At 43.5% G+C, this 22949-nt stretch overlaps 1 protein-coding gene across 1 annotated transcript in view; it reads right to left on the bottom strand.

Moving 5' to 3' along the window:
• The window catches only part of slc12a7b (solute carrier family 12 member 7b), a 60398-nt gene that overhangs the window by 23249 nt on the left and 14200 nt on the right, over positions 1–22949 (bottom strand). The window contains exons 2-8 of the mRNA XM_068748204.1: positions 12391–12488; positions 9584–9715; positions 8713–8859; positions 4774–4828; positions 1779–1909; positions 1463–1704; positions 1031–1242 (exon numbers count right to left, since the gene is read on the bottom strand). Coding sequence (XP_068604305.1) covers positions 1031–1242; positions 1463–1704; positions 1779–1909; positions 4774–4828; positions 8713–8859; positions 9584–9715; positions 12391–12488 — 1017 coding nt within the window. The remainder of the gene's footprint in view (positions 1–1030; positions 1243–1462; positions 1705–1778; positions 1910–4773; positions 4829–8712; positions 8860–9583; positions 9716–12390; positions 12489–22949) is intronic.

The following is a 22949-nucleotide window of genomic DNA, read 5'->3' as shown; positions in this document are numbered from 1 at the left end:
TGGACACTGTTCTGGTCAAGCAGGGAAAGGATGCATTTCTATTATTTCGTAGACTAATGTTTTGGTGGCATTATGGCTAAATTACTCAGTTTGTTCTAGGTCAAAAGTGCAATAGCATAATTGAATGGCTGTGATTACATTTCTAGTTTAGTTTGATAGACTCAAGGTCTTTATGATTACACGACAATAGCTCACCGAAGAAAATGTTAATAGAACTTACTAAGTACGTATATCTTTATAGTTTACACTCTGGTCGAGCGATCAATAACGATGCAGACTTTTACAAACAGCCCACTGATAAGCTCGAAGTCGGCTGCTAATTATTAGCTAATTAGTCGATTAAAAGTAAAGTTTTAAGCGACAGAGTTGTCACCACGGAGGTTTGGTCTACTAAGTCATGCGTATTAGACGGAAAGGCCAAATTTTAAAGCCCTCAACACCTTACCTTGCAGAGCTCATTATGCCATATTGCCCCACTAAAGCCCTGCAGTCCCAAAATGCCGGCCTGCTGTTGGTCCCCAAAAAAATTCCAAGAGCAGACAGGGGGGCGGAGCTTTCAGTTATCAAGCTCCTTTATTGTGGAATCGGCTCCCTGATTCAGCTTGTGAGGAAGACACCAACTCTACGTTCAAGAGTAGACTAAAGACTTTCCTTTTTAACAAAGCTTATAGTTCATCAATACAATAATCAATATGCTGTCATAGGCCAAGACAGGTGGCATAACCTCCTATGACACAATGAGCTCCTCCCCCCTATCTGATTATTCATGTTATAAATATATGTCAGTAATCTCTCTCTCTCTTCCCCATAATCTTGTGCTCTCTCTCCTTCTGTTGCGCCAGATACCTCACAGGAATAGGAATATTTTCAAGTAGAATTTCTCTGGTTCAGTCTAAGTAGTAGGTGAGAGTGAGTGAGAACGTTTAAATCATTGTGTCAAAGAGTCTCTGGAAACCTTTGCACTATTATGTAGGTGAGAGAGCCTTTTTAAAAAAAAATCAACAGTTACTATACCCTCTAGAGTTCCCACCTGCAATGACTCCGCTGGTCAGTCCAGGGATGCCCTGCATACTGGTCACATTGTTGTTGGTAAAATACTCGTTGCAGGTGGTGTTAAACTCAGAACCATCACAGAACAGCTTCCACAGCATGGTAGTTACTGTCGCATTATCTATTTCCTCTGTCTTAAGACAACGATCAAAGTTGTGGTTCTGTAGAGTCCGATTCCCTAACATACACACACTGTAAAGGAAAAAGGATACAATTTAGAATGACTACTATGTATACTGTTAAGAATACTGTTACCCGTTAAAATACAACCTCAAGCAGCCATAATCTCAGGATAGCAGGGCTGGTACAATACAATTTAGCTTTATATAGTTTAACCCAAAACTGAAGCATTTAAAAAGGAAATCATTTTCTGAGCTTTAGAGGTTGTTAGATTACTATATCCTGTACTCACGGAAAGTCTGGAGGCTCAAAGATGGTCTTGATGACTCCAGCATAGATGGCGAGGATGGAGAGGATGACACAGGCGAGGAAAACCAGTGCCAGCTTGTTGACATACTTTACTCCAACAAACACAACCACAGCCATCAGTGTCAGGCAACATGTTCCATAAACACGCATGTTATTGAGCAAGGCATCTGCTTCATCCTCCTTCCTCTCTGCCATGAAGATGGCCGCTTTAGGCACAATGTAGGTCTGCATGGAGAAAGGATTGACAGAACAGGAATATGCACAATCAAACCGAGGAAGTTTATGCACACTCCACTTACCAACAGAATCTCTATGGTGCCCAGGATGTACATGGATCCGGCGAAGGTTGTGCCAAGGTAAAAACAGAGACCGACAGCTCCACCAAATTCTGGGCCCAGAGATCTAGAAATCATATAGTAGGCGCCTCCAGCTGGAGAAACAGAACAGTTCTATGGTGAAAGATTTGTAACTAATTCAACTGTTCACCACTTTAAAAAATAACGCAAAATATTTTAATACATCCATGGATAAAGAGGGAAAATGGTAAAGATATCTGCTAATTTGATTTGATATCAGAATCAGAAGTAGTTTATTGCCATTGTCAATGAGGGTTCACAGACTAGGATTTTTTCTTGCTGAACTTGTTCTACATGTAACAGTAATGACCAAGTTACAAAAAACATATAAGTACAGAACACATCCCAAACAGCAGCATCAGGAGCGGATACACAGATGTAAACTAGTATAATCAGGCAGTGCAAACAGAACAGCGTAAGTTACCGGTTGTAAAATGATCATGAGTCCGAGACAGAATTATTCAGTGTTCATGAGTCTTATAGCAGAGGGGAAGAAGCTGTTCTTGTGGCGGGAGGTTCTGGTCCGGATGGACCGTAGCCTCCTTCCTGAGGGGAGAGTGTCAAAGAGTCCGTGTCCAGGGTGAGAAGGGTCGGCTGTGATCCGACCTGCACGCCTCAGAGTCCTGGAGAGATGGTAGTTTGCAGCCGATCACCTTCTCCGCAGCACGTACAATGCGCTGCAGTCTGTGTCTGTCCCTGGTGGTGGCGCCAGCGTACCACACGGTGATGGAGGAGGACGGACTCAATGATGGAGGTGTAGAACTGCACCAACATCTGGGTAGCAGCTTGAGTTTCCTCAGCTGCCGCAGGAAGTACATCCTCTGCTGAGCCTTCTTGGTGAGGGAGCTGATGGTCGGCTCCCACTTGAGGTCCCGGGTGATGGTGGTGCCCAGGAAGCGGAAAGAGTCCACGATGGAGAAGGGGGTAGGGGAGTCTGTGAGGGCGGGGGGGGACGGTCTGGGGCTGTGACTTTCCTGAAGTCGACAATCATCTCCACTGTTTTCTGGCTGTTCAGCTCCAGGTTGTTGCTGCTACACCAGCCGGCCCACCTCCCTCCTATAGGCAGACTCATCACCGTCCGAGATGAGCCCGATGAGGGTGGTGTCGTCCGCAAACTTAATCAGTTTGACGGACTGATGGCTGGAGGTGCAGCAGTTGGTCTACAGGGAGAGGAGCCAGGGGAAAGTACACAGCCCTGGGGCGATCCGGTGCTGATAGTCAGAGTGTCCGACACCGTAGTCCCCAGTCGCACACGCTGCCTGCGGTCAATCAGGAAGTCTGTGATCCACCAGCAGAGGGAGTCGGGCACGTCGAGCTGGAGCAGCTTGTCCTGGAGAAGTCCCGGGAGGATGGTGTTGAAAGCTGAGCTGAAGTCCACAAACAGGACCCTGGCGTAGGTTCCTGGGGAGTCCAGATGCTGCAGGATGAAGTGGAGGGACAGATTGACCATAGTCATCTACAGACCTGTTGGCTCGGTACGCGAACTGCAGCGGGTCCAGGAGGGGGCGCTCAAAAGACTTTATGACTACAGGTGTCAGTGCCACCGGTCTGTAGTCATTATGTAGAATAGAATAGAATATAAATCCTTTATTGTCCTTGCATAGTGGCTGCACAATGAGATTAGAAGCGCTGCTCCGTCTCGTGTTTAGATCCTGTGATCCTTGGCTTCTTGGGGACAAGAACAATGGTGGAGGATTTGAAGCAGGATGGCACATGAGAGGACTCCAGGGAGATGTTAAAAATGTCTGTGAATGTCTGTTTAGCTCCCTGCTAAACCTGTTCTTCACTTCCTTGTAGCTGACCGTGTCTCCACTCCTGTTTGTTGCCTCTTTCTCACCTCTAATCTGGCTGAGCTTCGAGGTGAACCAGGGCTTTTCATTAGCATAACTCACCCTGGTGCTCGTTGGTACAATGCGCTCCTCATTGTAGCTGATCCATGAGGTCACAGTGTCTGTGTACTCGTCCAGGTTGTCTCTAGCAGCCCTGAATATGTCCCAGTCTGTCGTCTCCAAACACGAGCGGAGCTCCTCAACAGCCTCACTAGTCAAGATCTTGGTCGTGCTTGCTCCAGGTTTAGCAAGCTTGAGTCTCTGTCAGTATGCTGGGATGAGGTGGATGACCACGTGGTCTGATAGTCCGAGAGCAGCACGTGGTACAGCGCGATAGGCCCCGCCCACCGTCGTGTAGCAATGGTCCAACGTGTTCTCCTCTCTGGTGGGGCATTTAATAAACTGTCTGTCGTTGGGAAGTTCCTGGCTCAGATTTCCCTCGTTAAAATCTCCAAGAGCAATAACAAGAGAATCAGGGAAAGCCCGTTCCAAACACAAAATCTTTTCCGCAAGTGCACGTTGAGCCTCGTGCACATCGGTGGCCGTCGGGATGTAAACAGCTGCCAGGATGAATGAAGCGAACTCACACGGGGAGTAAAATGGTTTACAGTGAATGAAGAGGTATTCCAGAGCAGAACAGTGTTGAGCGATCACAGTCACGTCGGTGCGCCAGACGTTGTTGATGTAGAAACAGACTCCACCGCCTTTTGTTTTGCCTGAGAGCAGCGAGTCACGATCTGCGCGGAGGAGGCGGAAACCCCCCAGCTGTAGCACGCTGTCCAGGATCTGTCCGCAAAACCATGTCTCCGTAAAGCACAAAACACAAGAGGAGTATAGTCCTTATTTCTCCTCATTAGCAGTGCCAGATAGTCCATCTTGTTGCTGAGAGAACGGACATTGGAGCGGTAAAAGATCCGCGGGAGTAGTTGCTCTAAAGTTTAGTAGCTCTTCACGGGTGTAAGAGCACGCAGACGCACAATTAACATGAAAAACTAACAACACAGAACGCACGAGGGCACCAGGGCGACCGTAAGAGGCGCCATCCGGACATTTCAATATGTCACTTGTTATAGTACATGTCTGTAACGGGGAGTACCAAATCGTCTTACCGGGAACAACCCCATTAGTCGCGATTGCACTCATGGATATGGCTGTCAGCATGGTCTAGAAGACAAGAAGGAATAATAAATACATCAGCATGAAATCAAATTTAAAGAGCTCACACACATTCAATTGAAAGAAACCTTCATTAATTTTAGCGTAGGTGTGAGTGTGGCTGATTGTCTTCGTAGGGGAGGATATTTCACTCAGCCTATTACCTCAAAGTGCCTCGGGATAAGAGAAATGACAAAAAGAGAAGGGCAGTTCTGCCTATTATGGCACAGCTTGGTTGCCACTCTGGAGCCAGGCGCATGGTTTGCGGTTCACCAACCAAAAACAGCAACGCTGTCCTCAACAGGGCTGTAGGTCCTCATTACAGTACAGGAGAGGTCTTATTTTCATTGAGGACCATGTGCAAGACTTTCTCCTTGCCCCTCCATGAAAAAACATAATAAATATAATTCTGTGCCAGAAATGAAAAGGAACAAGACCATTTATCAGAGTAAAAGTAAGGACATTACTGAATTAGGACTGATGAAATTAAGACTAGTACTATGATAAACCTGGTTGTCAAAACTGGCTGACCCATTAAAGAATAAGAAAAAAGTAGTGAACACAATATTTTGAGACATGGTGAGTCATGACCTATGACCTATTACCAGGTGGTCAATTTGGAACCATTAGTGCAATCAGATGTGGTCTCAGCAGTGAAAATGAACGTTAATCTATTTGGCTAAGCGGGGCTCTCTCTTCTTATGCAACGGTGATGCAGTAAAGTAAGACCTCCTGATGCAACAAGACAGATTGTAAAATTAAATGCTCTGCCTGATCTAGAGATACTGAAACTGGCATAAACTCACTATAGAAACAGATTATTTTCTTCTTATATAAAATCATATGTAAAATATGAGGCGGCATGTGGCGGTCGCGCTGTTGTCTCACAGTATGAAGGCTCTGTGTCCGATTCTCATGTCTGCGTGGGTTCTCTGGCTTCCTCTCACATCCAAAAAGATGCAATCCAGGTGAATTGGGCACAAACGCCGGATCAACTGTACGTAGTAACGCTACGCAGTACATCTCCGGTAGAGGAAGTACAGCGCGCACTCCAAGCTGCTCTGCTACTTTAATCTTTTGTTCAGAATTAGCTACTTATCAAAGGTAACTGACACGACTTCTCCCCGAAGCGCCACGGTGCTCTAACACAGTCAAGCGCCGAGTGTAGAGTGGGTTGTTCCACTGCGAGAAACTGGACAGTCATTGGATAAATGCTGGGCTTTGTCCCGCCCATCAGTCTCTGGGGCGTCTCTGGGGCATGATGATTGACAGTGAAATAAAGAAATCGCCGATCTTGAAGCATAAAAATTAAATTTTTCATTCCGTTGTTCTGAACTGGCCCGGAGACTTTGTCTTTGTTAAAAACGACTAGCGTTGTGTAACATTTATGATGTAGGTCAGAATAAAATGAGCTTCCCTCATCGAATGACGACTGGCACACTCCAAACCAAAACAAACATGGGAGAGGGAGGGACTTCAACTTCTACTTTGTCCAATCGGCGAGCGCCCCTTTCAGCCATGTGACACTGCTCCGAAAGTTCGATCCGCGAAGAAATCAGTGTGAAAGCAGAACTTTCAACTAATTATAAATGCAACAATTTGCACCAGTCCTCTTGGTGCAGTGTGAAAGCACCCCAAGATGAAATGGTTCAGAGCATCCCTAGCATTGAGAGCAGTTTAAAGGAGGTTGGTGACAGTAAGGTTGTGGTAGGAGAGAATGTAGCCAGCCAACGTAGGCTGGTGGTGTGTAAGATGACTCTAGTGGTGAAGAAGATTAAGAGGATGAAGGTAGAGCAGAGGACAAAGTGTTGGAAATAAAAGAACGAAGAGTGTTGCGTGGCTTTCAGGGAAGAGGTGAGACAGGCTTTGAGTAGGCAAGAGAGGCGTCCAGAAGACTGGAATACAACAGCTAATGTGATCAGGGAGACAAGTAGGAGAGTACCAGGTGTGTCTTCTGGAAGGAAAGGAGATAAGGAGACCTGGTGGTGGAACCAGGAAGTGCAGAAGTGTATACAGGACAAGAGGTTAGCGAAGAAGTGGGACATTGAGAAGAGACAAAAGAGAGTAAAGAGGAGTATAGGGAGATGAGACGCAAGGCAAAGGTAGAGTTGTCAAAGGCCATACAGGGGTCATATGATGACCTGTATGCCAGGGTCAGAGAGTAAAGAGGGAGAGAAGGATCTGTACAGGCTGGCCAGACAGAGAGACAGAGATGGGAAGGATGTTCAGCATGTTAGAGTGATGGACAGAGGTGGGAAGGATGTTCAGCATGTTAGAGTGATTAAGGACAGAGGTGTTGACAGAGGCCAGAGGAATGGAGGAGAAGTGTGATGGTGCCTATTTTCAAGAAGAAGGGAGACATACGGAGTTGTGGAAACTATAGGGGGGTAAAGCTAATGAGTCATACGATGACGTTATGGGAAAAGGTAGTTGAGGTAGACTGGAGACAGAAGTAAGTATTTGTGAGCAGCAGTATGACTTTATGCCAAGGAAGAGTACCACAGACGCAATATTTGCATTGAGGCTAGCAATGGAGAAGTACAGGGAAGGTCAGAAGGAGCTGCTTTGTGTCTTTATAGATCGAGAGAAAGCCTATGACAGGGTGCCCAGAGAGAGAGTCGTTCAGGAGATACATGACAGCAGCGAAGTGTGCAGTAAGAGTAACAGGGGAATTCAGTGTCAAGGTGGGATGCACCAGGGATCAGCTCTGAGCCCATTTTTGTTTGCCATGGTGATGGATAGACTAACAGATGAGATGAGACAGGAAGCTCCTTGGAATATGATGTTTGCAGATGACATTGTGATCTGCAGTGAGAGTAGGGAGCAGGTAGAGGAGAATTTAGCAAATGTAGGTCTGCTCTAGAAAAGAGAGGAATGAAAGTGAGCAGGAGTAAAACATTATATAGTATATATGCTTGTGTACCCGAGGTGAGACGGTGGTTATGTCATCGCCGGCGTTTGTCTGTCCGTTAGGAAGATAACTAAAAAAGGTATGGACGGATCTGGAGGAAATTATCAGGAAGTGATGGGAATGTTACCAGGAATAGATGTGTGTAAATTTATTTATTTATTTCTGGTTTATTTGAATATGGACAAAGACAAAACATAGACACATGTAGCACAAGTATCTGATGCCTGCATTATAGCGCTTATAGCTGAAGCTAATTTGCAGCACCTGTCCACAGATGGGCTTCCAACACAGATATCCATTTCCAAACATGGAAAGGAAGGAAAATTGAGAAGGTCCGAGGCGGAACAGTGACGTTACAAGGAATAGAAGGTAGCAGACTTCAAGCACTTAGGGTCAACAGTGCAGAGTGATGGAGAATGTGGAAAGGAAGTGAAGAATTGTGTCGGAGGAGGCGGAGCTAGAAGTGGGGGAGATGAAGATGCTGAGGTTCTTGGGAGTGGCCAGGTTGGACAGGATTAGAAATAAGACAATAAGAGGGACAGTGAAGGTTAGACGTTTTGGAGACAAGGTCAGAGAAGCCAGACTTCAATGGTTTGGACATGTCCAGAGGAGAGACAGGGACTATATCGGTAGAAGGATGCTGAGGATGGAACTGCCAGGGAACAGGGCTAGAGGACGACCCAGGAGACGATACATGGACGTAGTGAGGGAGGACATGAGAGTGGGTGGTGTTGGGGAGGACGATGCAAAGGACAGGGCGAAGTGGAGAAGGCGGATTTGCTGTGGCGACCCCTCATGGGACAAGAAGAAAGTCCAGTGGTAGTAGATATGCAAAAAAATAAAAAATCAGGAAAGGGGAAAACACTTTTTCACACCAGGGTATGTTGTAAAGATACTGATTTTGTGTTTGAGGAAAATGTCTTACTTAAATTATCATTTAACAAAACAAAAATTAAAAGAAGAGTTGAATTGAGACACTCACACAAGAGCAGCACAAGACAACGATAGCCAGGGACTCCAAGATGCCAGTGGTGCCAACAATCCACGTAAGTCGCAGGAATAGAATGACCCCCAGAATGTTCTGGAGACAGGGGAGGTAGACCCCCATGAAGGTCCCCATCTGAGGGCTCTGCAAACAGTAGAGGAGAAAATGTGTGAGAGAGATGAGAAAGTAACATGAAACCTGAACAGAGATTCAATAGTGAAGAGTTTTTGCTTAAATGGGACAGATCATACCATTTTTCCCACAGTTCTCCGGCACTTGTATGAAGTATCTGTGTCAGTCTTTGGTCAAAATAGCAAACAGATGCTGCAGGACAGCGTCCGTCATTTCTGTCTCAAACAGCTCCGACAGAAACGCTCTAAACCCGGAAGCCAAATACGTTCAAAGCGAGCATGTGCGCATGCACGCCACCATTGTAAAGAGACATGAGGGATGTTTCAGCACACCCAATTCACCCAATCCAGTGAGACCTCGCGGGCACGGTCTGATGAAGCCAACAGGATCACATCATCTGCAAAAAGCAGCGACCCAATCCTGAGGTCACCAAACCGAACCCCCTCAATGCCCTGGCTGCACCTAGAAATTCTGTCCATAAAAGTTAAGAACAGAATCTGTGACAAAGGGCAGCCCTGGCGGAGTCCAACCCGCACTGGAACGGACGGCCCATCCATCCATCCATTTTCCAACCACTTATCCAGGGTCGGGTTATGACATTATCCACAGGGGAAAATAAACAATAAATAATACTTGTAATTAAAACCCCCAAAACTGAACAAATTTCATTGCTCATTCATATGCAGCAAGGTTTATCTGTTAAAATGCTGCTTTTGTAAATTGACCTATATGATACCTTAACAGCTTTCTTTTTGGGTCCCTCATTCTCCTCGGCCTCCTCGTGCTCCTGGGCCCCCTGGGTGAGGTTGGTGTAGTTTGCCAGCTTATTGAGCAGTGAGGACACCATGGGGTTGCTGTCCATCTCCTCCTGCAAAACAGTAGACAAACAATGCTTGTTTTGATTTTATTTTATTTTTGCCAAATGTTATAAATCAAAGAAACTCTATGGATTCCTTAATCAACACCATTTCAAAATTGTGGTGTAGCAACAGGTCGCGGGGTCAGCAGCCTAAGCAGGAAAGCCCAGACTTCCCTCTCCCCGACCACTTCTTCCAGCTCTTTCGGGGGGATCCCGAGGCATTCCCAGGCCAGCCGAGAGACAGTCTCTCCAGAGTGTCCTGGGTCTTCCCCTCAACACCCTGGCTGCGCATAGAAATTATTTCCATAAAAGTTATGAACAGAATCAGTGACAAAGAGCAGCCCTGGCAGAGTCCAACCCACACGGGGAATGTGATCGACTTACTGCCGGCAATGCAGATCATGCTCTGACACCGGGAATATAGGCAACGGACGGCCGGTATCAGGGGGTCCGATACCCCATGCTCCCGGAGAAACCCCTACAGGACTCCCAGAGGGACATGGTTGAATGCCTTCTCCAAGTCCACAAATCACATGAAATGGTTCGGCAAACTCCCATGCACCTTCAAGGACCCTGCACAGGGTGTGAGCTGGTCCACAATTCCACAGCCAGGACGAAAACCACATTACACCTCCTGAATCCCAGGTTTGACTATCCGGCGGACCCTCCTCTCCAGTACCCGTGAATAGACCTTACCGGGGAGGCTGAGGAGTGCGATCCCCCTATAGTTGGAACACACCCTCCGGCCCCCCTTCTTATAAAGAAGGACCACCACCCCGGTCTGCCAATCCAAAGGCACTGACCCCGATGTTCATGTGATGTTGCAGAGTCGTGTCAACCACGACAGCCCTACAACATCCAGAGCCTTAAGGAACTCTGGCCGGATCTCATCCACCCCTGGGGCCTTGCCACCGATGAATTTTGTAACTACCTTGGCAACCTCATTCCCAGAGATAGAGGAGCTCACTCCCGAGTTCCCACCATGTACAGTGTTGGCCGTGCACTGCTTCTCCCTCCTGAGACGTCGGATGGTGGTCCAGAACGAAGCTGTCCAGAAGTCTTCGCCTGAGCAACCGCGTTAGCTGCACTCCGCTTGACTTCTCAGTACCTGTCTGCTGCCTCTGGAATTCCAGAGGCCTCCGTCTTCAGCTTGATGGTGCAGGGAATTTCCATATTAGATGGGATTCTACAACGTGATTACACGCCGACATCACAACAGGGAGCACCACATTTATGTTTGTATTATTATTACTGATTCACTTGAACGCCTCTTCTGGTGACGACACATAATGACGCAGATAAACATGGGCTTAGATTGGCTGGCGCCAATATCCCCGCCTACAGGGACATGTTGACGAAGCAGGAAATGCCGCCATTCCGCCATGCGACAGCCACGAGAAACATGGTGGAATCCAGCGCTGATATCTGAACCAACTTGTACTGATCTGTTAATTATATAAATGTCTTAATCTTAACCCACATTCTCCTCATTGAATACGCACCCACAAAGGACAACAAAGAACCGGAAGAGGTTTTGGTAAAACCCTACAACGGCATCCCTCACCCGAAGATGTTCGGGTATTCCTGCCACGACAGGCACCGACGACCTTACGGCCACAGCACCGTTCAGCCGTTTCGGCAATGGAGCCGCAAAACATGGCCCACTCTGCCAGACGTTCCCAACAGACCCTCACAATACGTTTGGGCCTGCCAGGTCTGTCCGGCATCTTCCCTCACCATCAGAGTTGACTCACCACCAGTCAGTTTATTAGAACAGTTTTGCTCCAAATCAACACTGGACTAAGGTGTTGTTGGGCACTAACATCGCTGCTTCTGTCACCTCATTGCACACTGGTTGGTAAGCCGCACAGGAGGATTTACTGTGAGAAAAAAAATCTGTACCCTGTGTTTTGGGGCCATAACAAATTGATTGCAGTGACGTGCATGGCTGGTGAGGCACTTTTATTTTTAGTCAGCTTTACAGATTTAGCGAAACAGAGTGGAATATTTGTCATTAAATTACCACTCAAAAACAGTGCAAACAGAGCAAACAGGTTCTGTACCCGTACAGAACCTGTTTGCTCTGTTTGCACTGTTTTTGTATTACCACATACTATATTTAACACCTTACTACGATGCTGCTCTAATTTGTGCCTTATATGTCCCTTAATTGTGTCTTACGTGTCCGTTATATGTTGTGGAAAATGTGTACATGCTGTAAAACAAATTGCCCTCCGAGGGACAAATTCAATAAAAGTGAAGTGAAGTGAAGTGAAGTGAAGTTTGAAAAGAGTGGGTCATTTTCTAACCTGATGTTTGAAGCGGATCTTTAAGATCCAGCATTGGTCATCCTTTAATTAAATCCCATTTTGATTTATAGTCTAGTTTCAATAATGTTTTTTCCATATTTGGCATTCATCTGGAGCAAAACTTTAGAATGAATATGCTTCCCCTGTGCACATTATTTTGAAATTGCAGCACTACATCTCTGCATAGCAGCAATGTGAATGTGCACACAAATAATGAATGCATTAGATTAGTCTGACTATGGAAAATTAGTGCATATCAAAAGTATCTGAAAACATTATATTGGAGATCACATCAAATTCTTTTAACATGAAATCATGGACATTAGTAAATTCAAAAAAAAAATCCCTGAGAAGAAGAAAAATACAGTTGGTTACCTCAAAAAGGGCCATATTGGTGCCATCGTAGCTGTTATTGCCTTTGTCATTGTCTGTGTTGTTGATAAAGGGGCTGTTTTCTTTAGAGACACCATCACCTGTGAAAACACAACACAATTGCAGTTTAAGTTGAGAAAGACTTGACCAAAACTAATGTCAGCAAAAACCATTTCCATGTTCTTTCCGCAGGTCAGCAGCTGTCTGATGTTTTACACAAGGTGTCAATGATCGTATTAGAGACACAATCTCATTAAAGAGTGATTGTAATATCATATACTTAAAGCATACAATATCCACATTCAAAAGAATCAAAGAGGGGAAAAAATCATTTTCATCACTGCCCGATATTACATAAATACAAATTGTTAAACTGGGAAAATTTGATTAAATATATAAGTTCTTGTCTGATGTATGAAATTATTAATGGTTTAACATCTCCTCCGCTCGGACAGTTTGTGGATGTAAGAACTGCCACACATCGAGTCTCTAGAGGTGCTGCAAGAGGGGACTGTGTTGTCCGACTAAGGAAAAGCAAATTTGGTCAATCTGCCTTTTCCTTTAAAGCTGCACATGAGTGGAATTCTATCCCAGTGACTGTCAGAAATCAAGAGACCTGTAATATATTTAAATTTAAACTTAAGGAATGGCTCATTAGCACACAGTTGTGTCACCTCTGAAATAAACTCTACCATTTATTTTGTTGTTGTTTACCGTCACCTGTTGCTGCTTTTTGGCTGCTCAATGTTTTAAAATATTCTCTAATTGTGTATCATGTGTTTTATGGTTTTAGTTACTACATAAATTGTAAGTCAGGACACATTATGTTTTAGTGTGACTTGATTTTTTTTATTTGATATAGTTTTTAATTGTGTGGTTATTTTTTTATATGTATTTTTATTAATTTTATTTCATATGTGTATATATTTGGGAGCCTTGGAAGCTCTGTCCAGGGACAACAGATGAGAAATAGCCTTTTGGCTAATTCTGGCACATTTACAGAAATGTTTATGAATGTGCACTGCCCCTGTTAAAAAACAAATAAAATACAAATACAAATAAATAAATCCTTGAGGCAACATAATTGAATTTGAAGCTTTTTTCTAATCAAATTACTCGATTTAATTGATAAATCGGCATCGTCATGCGTCTTTTCTCATCACTGCCATCCTTAACACTCGCTTTCTTTGGACCCATCACTTATAAGGAATACTCACAGATACAGCCGAAATCACGTAAATAATGGAAACAGAATATGGTAGATGCGCAGGAGATCAGTACGGAAGGTGGTGAATACCGGAACTGAGAGGCAGGATACACCTCGGACGTATAAAATATGCTAAATATAAAATGAAATTATTACATTAAAATTCAATATACATGCTCATCACCGTCGCAATCCTCCATGTCGTATGGCAGAAGCAATAGAATCATAGCTTCCTCGCCTTTTCTTGTATGATTTTCGAGCTCAATGTCACATTTTTCTCCGACAATCATGGATCAACATTATTAAAGCGTTTTTAATTTTTACCGACACCTTATTTTGCGACGTCATAACTAAAGTTCACAGCGACTGTCTTCGTAATTTTCGGTTCTTCTTTTTAAATGTATCACACTGTAGACTCGTTTAAAACGTATTCACATGCGATGGAAAAATAATTTCTTCTTTCTTTTAACAAATTGACTATAGTTAACATCTTCGTACTTCGTTTGGGTTCGTACCAGAATCCTGAGAAGATGCAGAGAGTTTAGAAGGCATAGTAGAGGTTAAATTAGGGTAAACATTTACAAAAATTTCACCAAGCACAAGAGCACAAACTTCACAGTAATGCACTATTACGTGATGCAGAGCATGAGCCAATCAACGAGAGGAACAGAAGAGAATGCTAAATTAGCCAATAGTACACAGAGTACGCAAAACATGCGGATATATTAGATTTCCCAACCCAAATCTCATTTACCCGTACATACATGTTTTTTTTCATTACCCTGTATGTATATGTTGCAAAATGGCTATTAGTTTACTTATTTACTGTTTTTTCCATTTTTAAGCTATAAAATTATTGTTTTCTTCATGAAAATAATGGAAATGATTATCTTTATTTACCATAAAATATCGCGATACAGCGAAAATCTTGTGAGATCGGATAAAAATAAATGTGCAATATACCGACGGAGCGAAAGGAGAACCACAATGTAGAGAGGGAACACTGAATAGGAAATTATTCAGTATTTCAACCACAGTCTGAGCTTGCTAGCCAGCCGTGCCAATTTGTGCAATCTTATCATAAACTAATGGCAAAAATTCATTTGACTGACTGAACTGACGAAATTCAATATCTCGGGAAATCATTAATAAATGATTGCAGCCGCCTTGGTGGCACGGGTAGTGCGGTTCGCAGGAGCAAAAGAAGCATTACCAGTTTCTCCCTTGTGCCGGTGCCAAGCCTGGATAAACGCAGAGGGTTGCGTCAGGAAAGGCGTCTGGCATAAAACTTTGCCAAAAGTTAAAATTAAATAAGAAAGTCACACCGGATCAGTCGAGGCCCGCGTTAACAACAACCACCAGCAGCATCGGTAATCCATGGGACACGGCTGGAAATTGGATTACTGTGGGTCGAAGTCAGAGATGAAGAGGAGGAAAATGGGTGCATCAACAGCGAGAGAAGAGGGAATGAAAGAGTTTAGGACAGAGTAGGGACTTTGAAGGTTGGAAAGATGATGGGAAAAGCTAGAGAGCTGGCGGACACGATGATGAGGAGAAAGGCTGATGTGTTGTGTGTCCAGGAGACCAGGTGGAAAGGAAGAAAGGCTAGAAGCTGAGGAGCAGGATTCAAGTTGTTTTGAATGGAGGAGATGGAAAGAGGAATGGAGGAGGGGTTATCTTGAAGGAAGAGTTGGTGCAGAGTGTTCTAGAGGAGAATCGAGTGTTGGATAGACTGATGAGTTTTAAGCTGGAGATTGAGGGTGTCATGTTGAATATTGTTAGTGGGTACGCTCCACAGGTAGGAGGTGAGTTAGAGGAGGAGAAGTTCTTACGCTCCACAGGTAGGAGGTGAGTTAGAGGAGAAGGAGAAGTTCTGAAGTGACTTAGATTAATTGGTGTTCAGGACAGGAACCTAGAAGGACAGATGCTGGTGGACTTTGCCAAAAGGATGGGAATGGCAGTAGCAAACACTTATTTTCAGAAGAGACTAGAACATAGGGTGACCTGCAAGAGAGGAGGGAGGAGCACCAGGTGGACGACATCTTGTGTAGACGGAGCAGTTTAAAGGAGGTTGGTGACTGTAAGGTTGTGGTAGGAGAGAGTGTAGCCAGCCAGCATAGGCTGGTGGTGAGGAAGATGACTCTAGTGGTGAAGAAGAGGAAGAGGACTAAGGTAGAACAGAGGACAAAGTGGAGGCTGAAGAATGAAGACTGTTATGTCGCTTTCAGGGAAGACGTGAGACAGGCTCTGGGTGGGCAAGAGAGGCTTCCAGAAGAGTGGAATTGTAACTTCCGGATGGCGCCTCCTACGGTGCGCTCTGTGTTGTTTGCTTTTTCACGTTAATTGTGCCTCTGCATGCCCTTCCCCCCGTGAAGAGCTACTAAACATTAGATCAACTACTCCGATGGTCCTTTCACCCGTTTATGTAGTTTCTGCTGTGGTATTTGTCCATGTTTTGGCCAAACGAGTAAAACGCCGTAGAAGAGGGAAGTGTGCCGGCGTTCTCGTACGCCTCCGCAAAGGGGGAGCTCGCACGCCCTTATCTGGAATATTTCTGTCTAATGTCTGCTCTCTCAGCAACAAGATGGATGCTCGTCCATCCTTATTTGTGTCCTCGAAACCTCCCCGCTTCGGAGCTCAGCCAGTCACAAGGACGTGATTTCGGCTGCACTTTGAATGTCTTTAGGGGAAAAGCCCTTGTAATCAGTGACCGCTTCAGGCCACAGATTCTTCCAGCAAGAGTTTGATGGTTTCACATTTCATCTCAAGAATTTCTCTATCCATCTGTAAAAGTTATTTTACAAAACACCGGAATTGATCAACACTGCCTTAAGGACCTGGTAAACAAACTGATCAAGCGATTCAGATCTCGCAAGATTTTGCTGAAAATTTTAATCCTGCGACATTCCGTTTGAAATTCCAATCATTCATTCTCGGGAAATCTGAATGCTGAGTGAAATCTCACGAAAAGGAATGATTGAAACATACATGAATTGGAACAGCGGATAACTGGGGGTTTACTGTACATATTTACCCTCGCCGAAGGGGAGGCGAGGGTATTGCAATTGGGTCCGTTTGTCTGTTTGTCTGTCTGTCTGTTTGTCTGTCTGTGTGCATAACTCAAAAACTAGTAACCCAATCGACTTGAAATTTTGACACAAGCAAGGTTCTGTCCGTGGCTCGGTCCTCCCCGAGAATGGCATTGATCTGGATCTGGATCCAGATTCTAGAATTATTTTTACATCTGGAATTGTGCCTGTGCTGTAACATGGGAGTGCCACTTTAAGAGGGAGGGACACAAATGGCATGATGGGAAAAAGAGTACAGAAGATGTGTTGTAGTACGCAGGAGACAAAAATATTACTTGACGTTACTGAACCGAGGACTGTAATTAAAAGTTGGCAAACGAAGATGAACGTGAGTCCAGTCGTTCATTTCATTTCAGGGGTGCAACATAAAAGTTGTATCTTTTCCCATTCCGGAGCAGCAAGCTAACGCAGGTTTGGCCCCTCTGATCCAGAAGGCCTGTTTACTGTCTCAAAAGATCAAATAGTCTATGGAGGCGAGGGTCTGCAATCTCTGATTGTCTTTCTAGTTTACATATATACAAGTCGCACCTTAGTATAAGTCTCAAGACCAGCCAAACTATGAAAAAAAGTGAGAATTATTTTTGTCCGGAAAATACGGTAAATGTGTTTAAATGAGAAGGTCCCAGGGGGGACAGTGAAGTTACAAGGAATAGACGTAAAGAAGGTAGAGGACTTCAGGTACCTCGGGTCAACAGAGCAGAGTGATGGAGAGAATGTGAAAAGAAAAGGAGGTGAAGAATCGTGTGCAGGCAGGCTGGAACGGGGGGAGGAAAGTATCAGGTGTGCTCTGTGATAGGACGAAGGGATAGGTCTAAAAGACAGTGGTGAGGACAGCCATGATGGACGGCTTAGAGACAGTGTCTCTGAGGAAAAGACAGGAGGCGGAGCAGGAAGTGGAGGAGATGAAGATGCTGAGGTTCTCCTTGGGAGTGACCAGGTTGGACAGGATTAGAAATGAGACAATAAGAGGGACAGTGAAGGTTAGACGTTTTGGAGACAAGGTCAGAGAGACCAGACTTCGATGGTTTGGGCATGTCCAGGGGAGAGACAGGGACTATATCGGTAGAAGGATGCTGAGGATGGAACTGCCAGGGAACAGGACTAGAGGACAACCCAGGAGACCGTAGTGAGGGAGGACATGAAAGTGACTGGTGTTGGGGATGACGATGCGAAGGACAGGGTGAAGTGGAGAATGTAGATTTGCTGTGGTGACCCCTCATGGGACAATAAGAAAGTACAGTAGTAGGTGTGCGTGTGTTCTAATTCTGCAGGTGGCGAGGAACCATGGGTACATTCGGTAACCTCTAGAAATGTGACATTACCGGATGTTTTACAGTACTCAGAGCAAAGGAGCAGAACAAGCTAAACAATGTGGCATGAACCTCTTTGGTTAAAAACATGAACACGCTGATATCCAGTACACAAGACTGTGAATTAATTTTAGATTATTTTTAATGTTATTGCTCGAATCTGATTGATGCTACTGCTCCAAAAATCTGAAACTGTATTAGTTAGCAATGTTAAATAAGGGGTGGGATGCCCTGATGATTCCACAGTGCACTGCATAGCAGGAAGGAGATAACAGGACAGCAGCCTGTCTGCTTTTGTCTTGAGTGAAGGATTAAATATCACGTTGCTGACTACCTTCTTTCTCAGTAGTGAATTGTGATGACTGTCGACTGAAGAAGCTGTGGTTATCCTTGGGCTAAAGTTAGCCTTCATCAGCACTCTGCTTCCTGATTGGTGCATTTTCATGAGCAGGTAGAAAGAGGATCTGCTAATGGTTAGTCTCAACCTCTTTCGTCACTGCAATAAATGACCATGCATCCTATTTATATCTACTAAGCTGAACACTGTGATGAGGCTCTAAGCTGCCTAAGGGTGCCAGAGTTATCCATGCACCAAGAACATACAGGAGACATCAGGATGTTACAAATTAGAAGTCGAGAATCAGCTCCTTTAGTTTGAACAGACATTATTCATCTTTAAGAGAAGGAAGGTACATAAATTTATATTATCCACAGAATCATCTGTGAATTTTATAGCAAGATGACTTTTTTTTAACAATTAAGTAGGACAGTTAATACGAATGACATGATGTCATTTCTGGTTATTTGCCGTTAATATTTCCAATATTTAAACTACACAGTCTTTAATGGAATGATTTACCTGGATTTCATTCACAAAATGAGTCAAATTCTATTTATCATTCTATTCTGTGATATAAAACCAGCATTATGGATCCCATATGATAAAATCAAAGACAAACACAACACTGCAGTCAAATGAATATCCAACAGTCCCATTTTACTGGCTCAAATACTGTGGCGCAACTAGAGAGTGGCAGAAGGATTCCTCGAGTAAAAAATAAACAAACAAAAAAACTTACCCTTCCGTTGAGAGCCTTCCCTCTCCTCCATTCTGAGGAGCCAGGCTAAAGGAGCGGGTGGAAGGGAGGGGCACCTGGTGGGTACCTGGGGTAGGCCAGTAATGGGGGTCCAAGATGTATAGAGCTCTTGCTAGTAAGGTGCCAACGATAGGAATGCTGCCTCCGTTGTGTGGATAATGTGGGGATCAACTACTTCTGTGACTGTGTGTGTGAGAGAGAGGGAGAGAGAGTGTGTGCTTTGTGATGCATGGGTGATGCCCATGCATGTGCATGTTTGAACACACTTTCTCTAAGGGGAGTAGCAAAGAAAGTGTGGGAACATTTTTAATAAAATAGACAAATGGGTGAAAAATGCTAAATCTGAGATGCTGCACTGAGCCTATAAAGATGTATCGTACTGAGTTATGACCACAATTGGTTCCAAGGGTTTTGTGGTGTATGTCCGAGTGCAAGTCGGCCCATGTTACATTATTGTAAGTATATTTGTGATACTGTAAATGAGGAGTAGAAAGAGACAATTTCTTCTCGGTAGACATCGTGGGTCAGACCGCAGAAACTCTTGTACACTCGATTTGCTCTCTCACTTTTTATTACCCTGTGTATTACTTTAAACTAGAAAAGCACTCAGAGAGCGCAGACCTCCGTGAAGAAGCTCATTCCCCTCATAATTGGATTTACACCGTCCACATGGTGATCTGGATCATCATCAAAAGGTTCTAAATTGTTCTTGGTATCTTTATACACCAACCATGAAAAGTAAAAGTGAATCAGAGTTGAAGTGTATTTTTAACAGACTTGAATCTATAAATGGGTTTTCAATGTTAAAATTATATATCATTTTTCATGATAGTTCATATTATGACCCCTTTATGACTGTGATTTTTGTCTTCTATGTACACATAAGTTAGATATGGAGTTCCACAGGGTTCGGTGCTTGGACCTATTTTGTTCACGCTGTATATGCTTCGCCTAGGTAACATTATTAAGAAACACAGCATAACTTTCCACTGCTATGCAGATGACACACAATTATACATGTCAGTTCAGCCAGACAAGCCCAATCAGTCGGTTAGACTTCAGACGTGCCTTAAGTTCATTAACTCCTGGATGACCAAGAACTTCCTGTTATTAAATCTAAATAAAATCGAGGTACTGGTTCTTGGGCCAAAACATCTCAGAAATGTTTGTTCTAGTGTTGTAGTTGAACTAGATGGCATTTCAGTGTCCACCAGCATCACTGCAAAGAATCTGGGGGTAGTCTTTGATCAGGACCTGTCCTTCCTTTCAGTCCCAGATAAAGTATATTTCAAGGACTGCGTCATTTCAACGTCGCAATATTTCAAAAATCAGGCACCTATTAACCCGAAAAGATGCAGAAAACGTTGTCCATGCTTCTGTAACTTCCAGACTGGATTAGTGCAATTCCTTACTGTCCGGTTGCCCCAAAAGCTCTCTTAAACATCTTCAGCTGATCCAGACACTTTCAGACACTTCAATGCAGAAATGCAGAAACCTCTTGGATGAGAATTACATGTCTTCAGTCTTTAAGATTAAGTCCAGCTGCCTCTGATTCAACCTTTATTTATTAAAATTATATTTATTAAAATTATAAACTAACCCCATTAAGGATTTGACAGTCAGAAAAATCTATTTAAAGATCCCATATTATACTCTTTTTCCACAAGGTATCGCAGTTCCCAGACACTTGTAAGAAATATCTGTAAAGGTTTTTATCAAAATAGTAAACAGATGCTGCAGGACAGCATCACTATTTTCTGTCTCAAACAGCTGTCAGAAAAACCTCTGAAAACGAAACTGAAACTAAGTTCATTGCGTGAATGCACGCATGTGCGCGCACATCTTGTGCACGTTCGCCCTCTGTGACATAACAGGGGGTGAGATTTCTGCCAGACGCGTTTCAGTAGGTGATTACAGAACTACGCAAACTATGCAGGATTGACTAGATGGTTTATTTTTGCTGTCTTGGGGTTGATAGTGACCCAAAACCACCAAAATAGTGTAGAAACATGGGAAAAGTGAGTTTTTCATAATATGTCTCCTTTAAATGTTCATTGAAACTTAAAAATTAGACATTAGTTTGAATTAAATTGATAAATACACTCATGACTTTGGTAGTAAAAACAATGCAGAATAAGACAATGCATATGATTATCAGTATCAACATTATTTAATTCGATGTGAATATTTATTTCTGACTTGATTATTATTGGCGAAACAATGGCAGTTTGACCTCTGCCCCAGCCGTTATCCAAGCATGATGAACATAGTCCTCTGCTATCTACCTCATCTTTGGGGGCACATTAATCTGCCTGTCTAAGAGATGGTGAAGTGGACCCTAATCACTTAACCAGATTAGACTAATCCTGAACTTTTGAACACAGAAGCTCAGTTTCTGCTGCAATCCTCATGTCACGAGCCTCTTGTCAGTCTTTCACCAGGTACAGCCAAGACATGTAAGTATGACTGTCTACATGTGACCATCTTCACTGACACTGGGTAGTGTTTGGAAATATGAAATTTTATATTAGATTTCTTAAAAAAACAACAACAACAACTATGATTAATAACCTGATATTTATTAAATTAAAAACCTGCTGACTGCTTAAAGCCACTTTAATGTGTCCATAAAGCTTTCAGTCAACATTTAAAGACTGGACAACTGCTGTCAACATCATCAGACTGACAGATGTGCCAAAGCAGGGATTAAAAAGGGTCGATCAAATCACTCAGCAGGAAGGATTGAGTGGTATCAAGCTCCACTGATGTCATTACTTTGCAAGTATGAATGTGTTTCACTTTTATTATATCCTAAGCCTTTAAAGGGAACCCAGACTATAATAGCATGTTAGCTCTACATGATTTATTTTGCCGTCAGGAACATAACTATGAGAAAAAAAATATTTCCATTTATATTGTTGTATAAACGATTTTTGCACGTAGTTTGCTATTGTTGAGTTTGAGTTATCTATCTGAGAACTAAGACATTATGTCAATAATGCTAACTCCAGCAGCAAGAAAACCCTTCTCCGTCAAACAAAGCCATCTCCACGCTATGGCCACTAAAAAAACACAAACATGTGACTGAAGATGAAGCCTGAAAATAACACATAGTGTAGAGTAGACTCTACACTGTAGAGGCACACACACACACACAGAAAAATGTAGGTCAGCCTTTCACCAGATGGTGTCACTGTCTCCAAAGTTTAAGGACACACCATGCACATATGCAACAAAGCTACTCATGATAACGCTTAACTCTAGTTGAGCTGCTGCGGTATATTCTAGGACTTCATCCTGATTCAAACCAGACCCTCGTTTAATGACTTGAATGGTCCAGACCAAAAGCACAGAGATAGACAGGGCTCAAGAAGGTTACTTGTATTCCCAAAATATGGGTTCTTAAGTACATCAGAGAAGGTGGTAGGCTTTTAAACAAAGGATAAAGATGGTAAAATCCAGGAACTAGGCAAACGCCATGTCTAGTCTTAGAAAAAACTTTGTAAGGATCATATACTGTAGACTGGGAGTTCATCACCCAAAAACATATGTACAGCTGGGAAGCCTGGGAAGGATAGCAATAGGTCAAATCATTAACAATAATAACAAATTAATAAATTAATCTAGTTGTAACTGCAATTAATACTGGTTGGGAAGTACAGGTTCACCTAAAAAAAAGTTCAACCCTAATCCATAATTTCAAGGGAACATATTATGAAAAACTCACTTTTCCCACGTTTCTACACTATTCTGGTGATTTTGGGTCCTTAACCCAAAACAGCAAAATAAACCATCCAGTCAATCCGTCGTAGTTTGGGTAGGTCTGTAATCACCTCCTGAAACACGTCTGGAAGAAATC

The sequence above is a fragment of the Brachionichthys hirsutus genome, chromosome 14, assembly GCF_040956055.1.
Source record: "Brachionichthys hirsutus isolate HB-005 chromosome 14, CSIRO-AGI_Bhir_v1, whole genome shotgun sequence".
Lineage (NCBI taxonomy): Eukaryota > Metazoa > Chordata > Actinopteri > Lophiiformes > Brachionichthyidae > Brachionichthys > Brachionichthys hirsutus.
The sequence above is the reverse complement of the archived record's forward strand: the minus strand, read 5'-3'. Positions and strand labels throughout refer to the sequence as shown.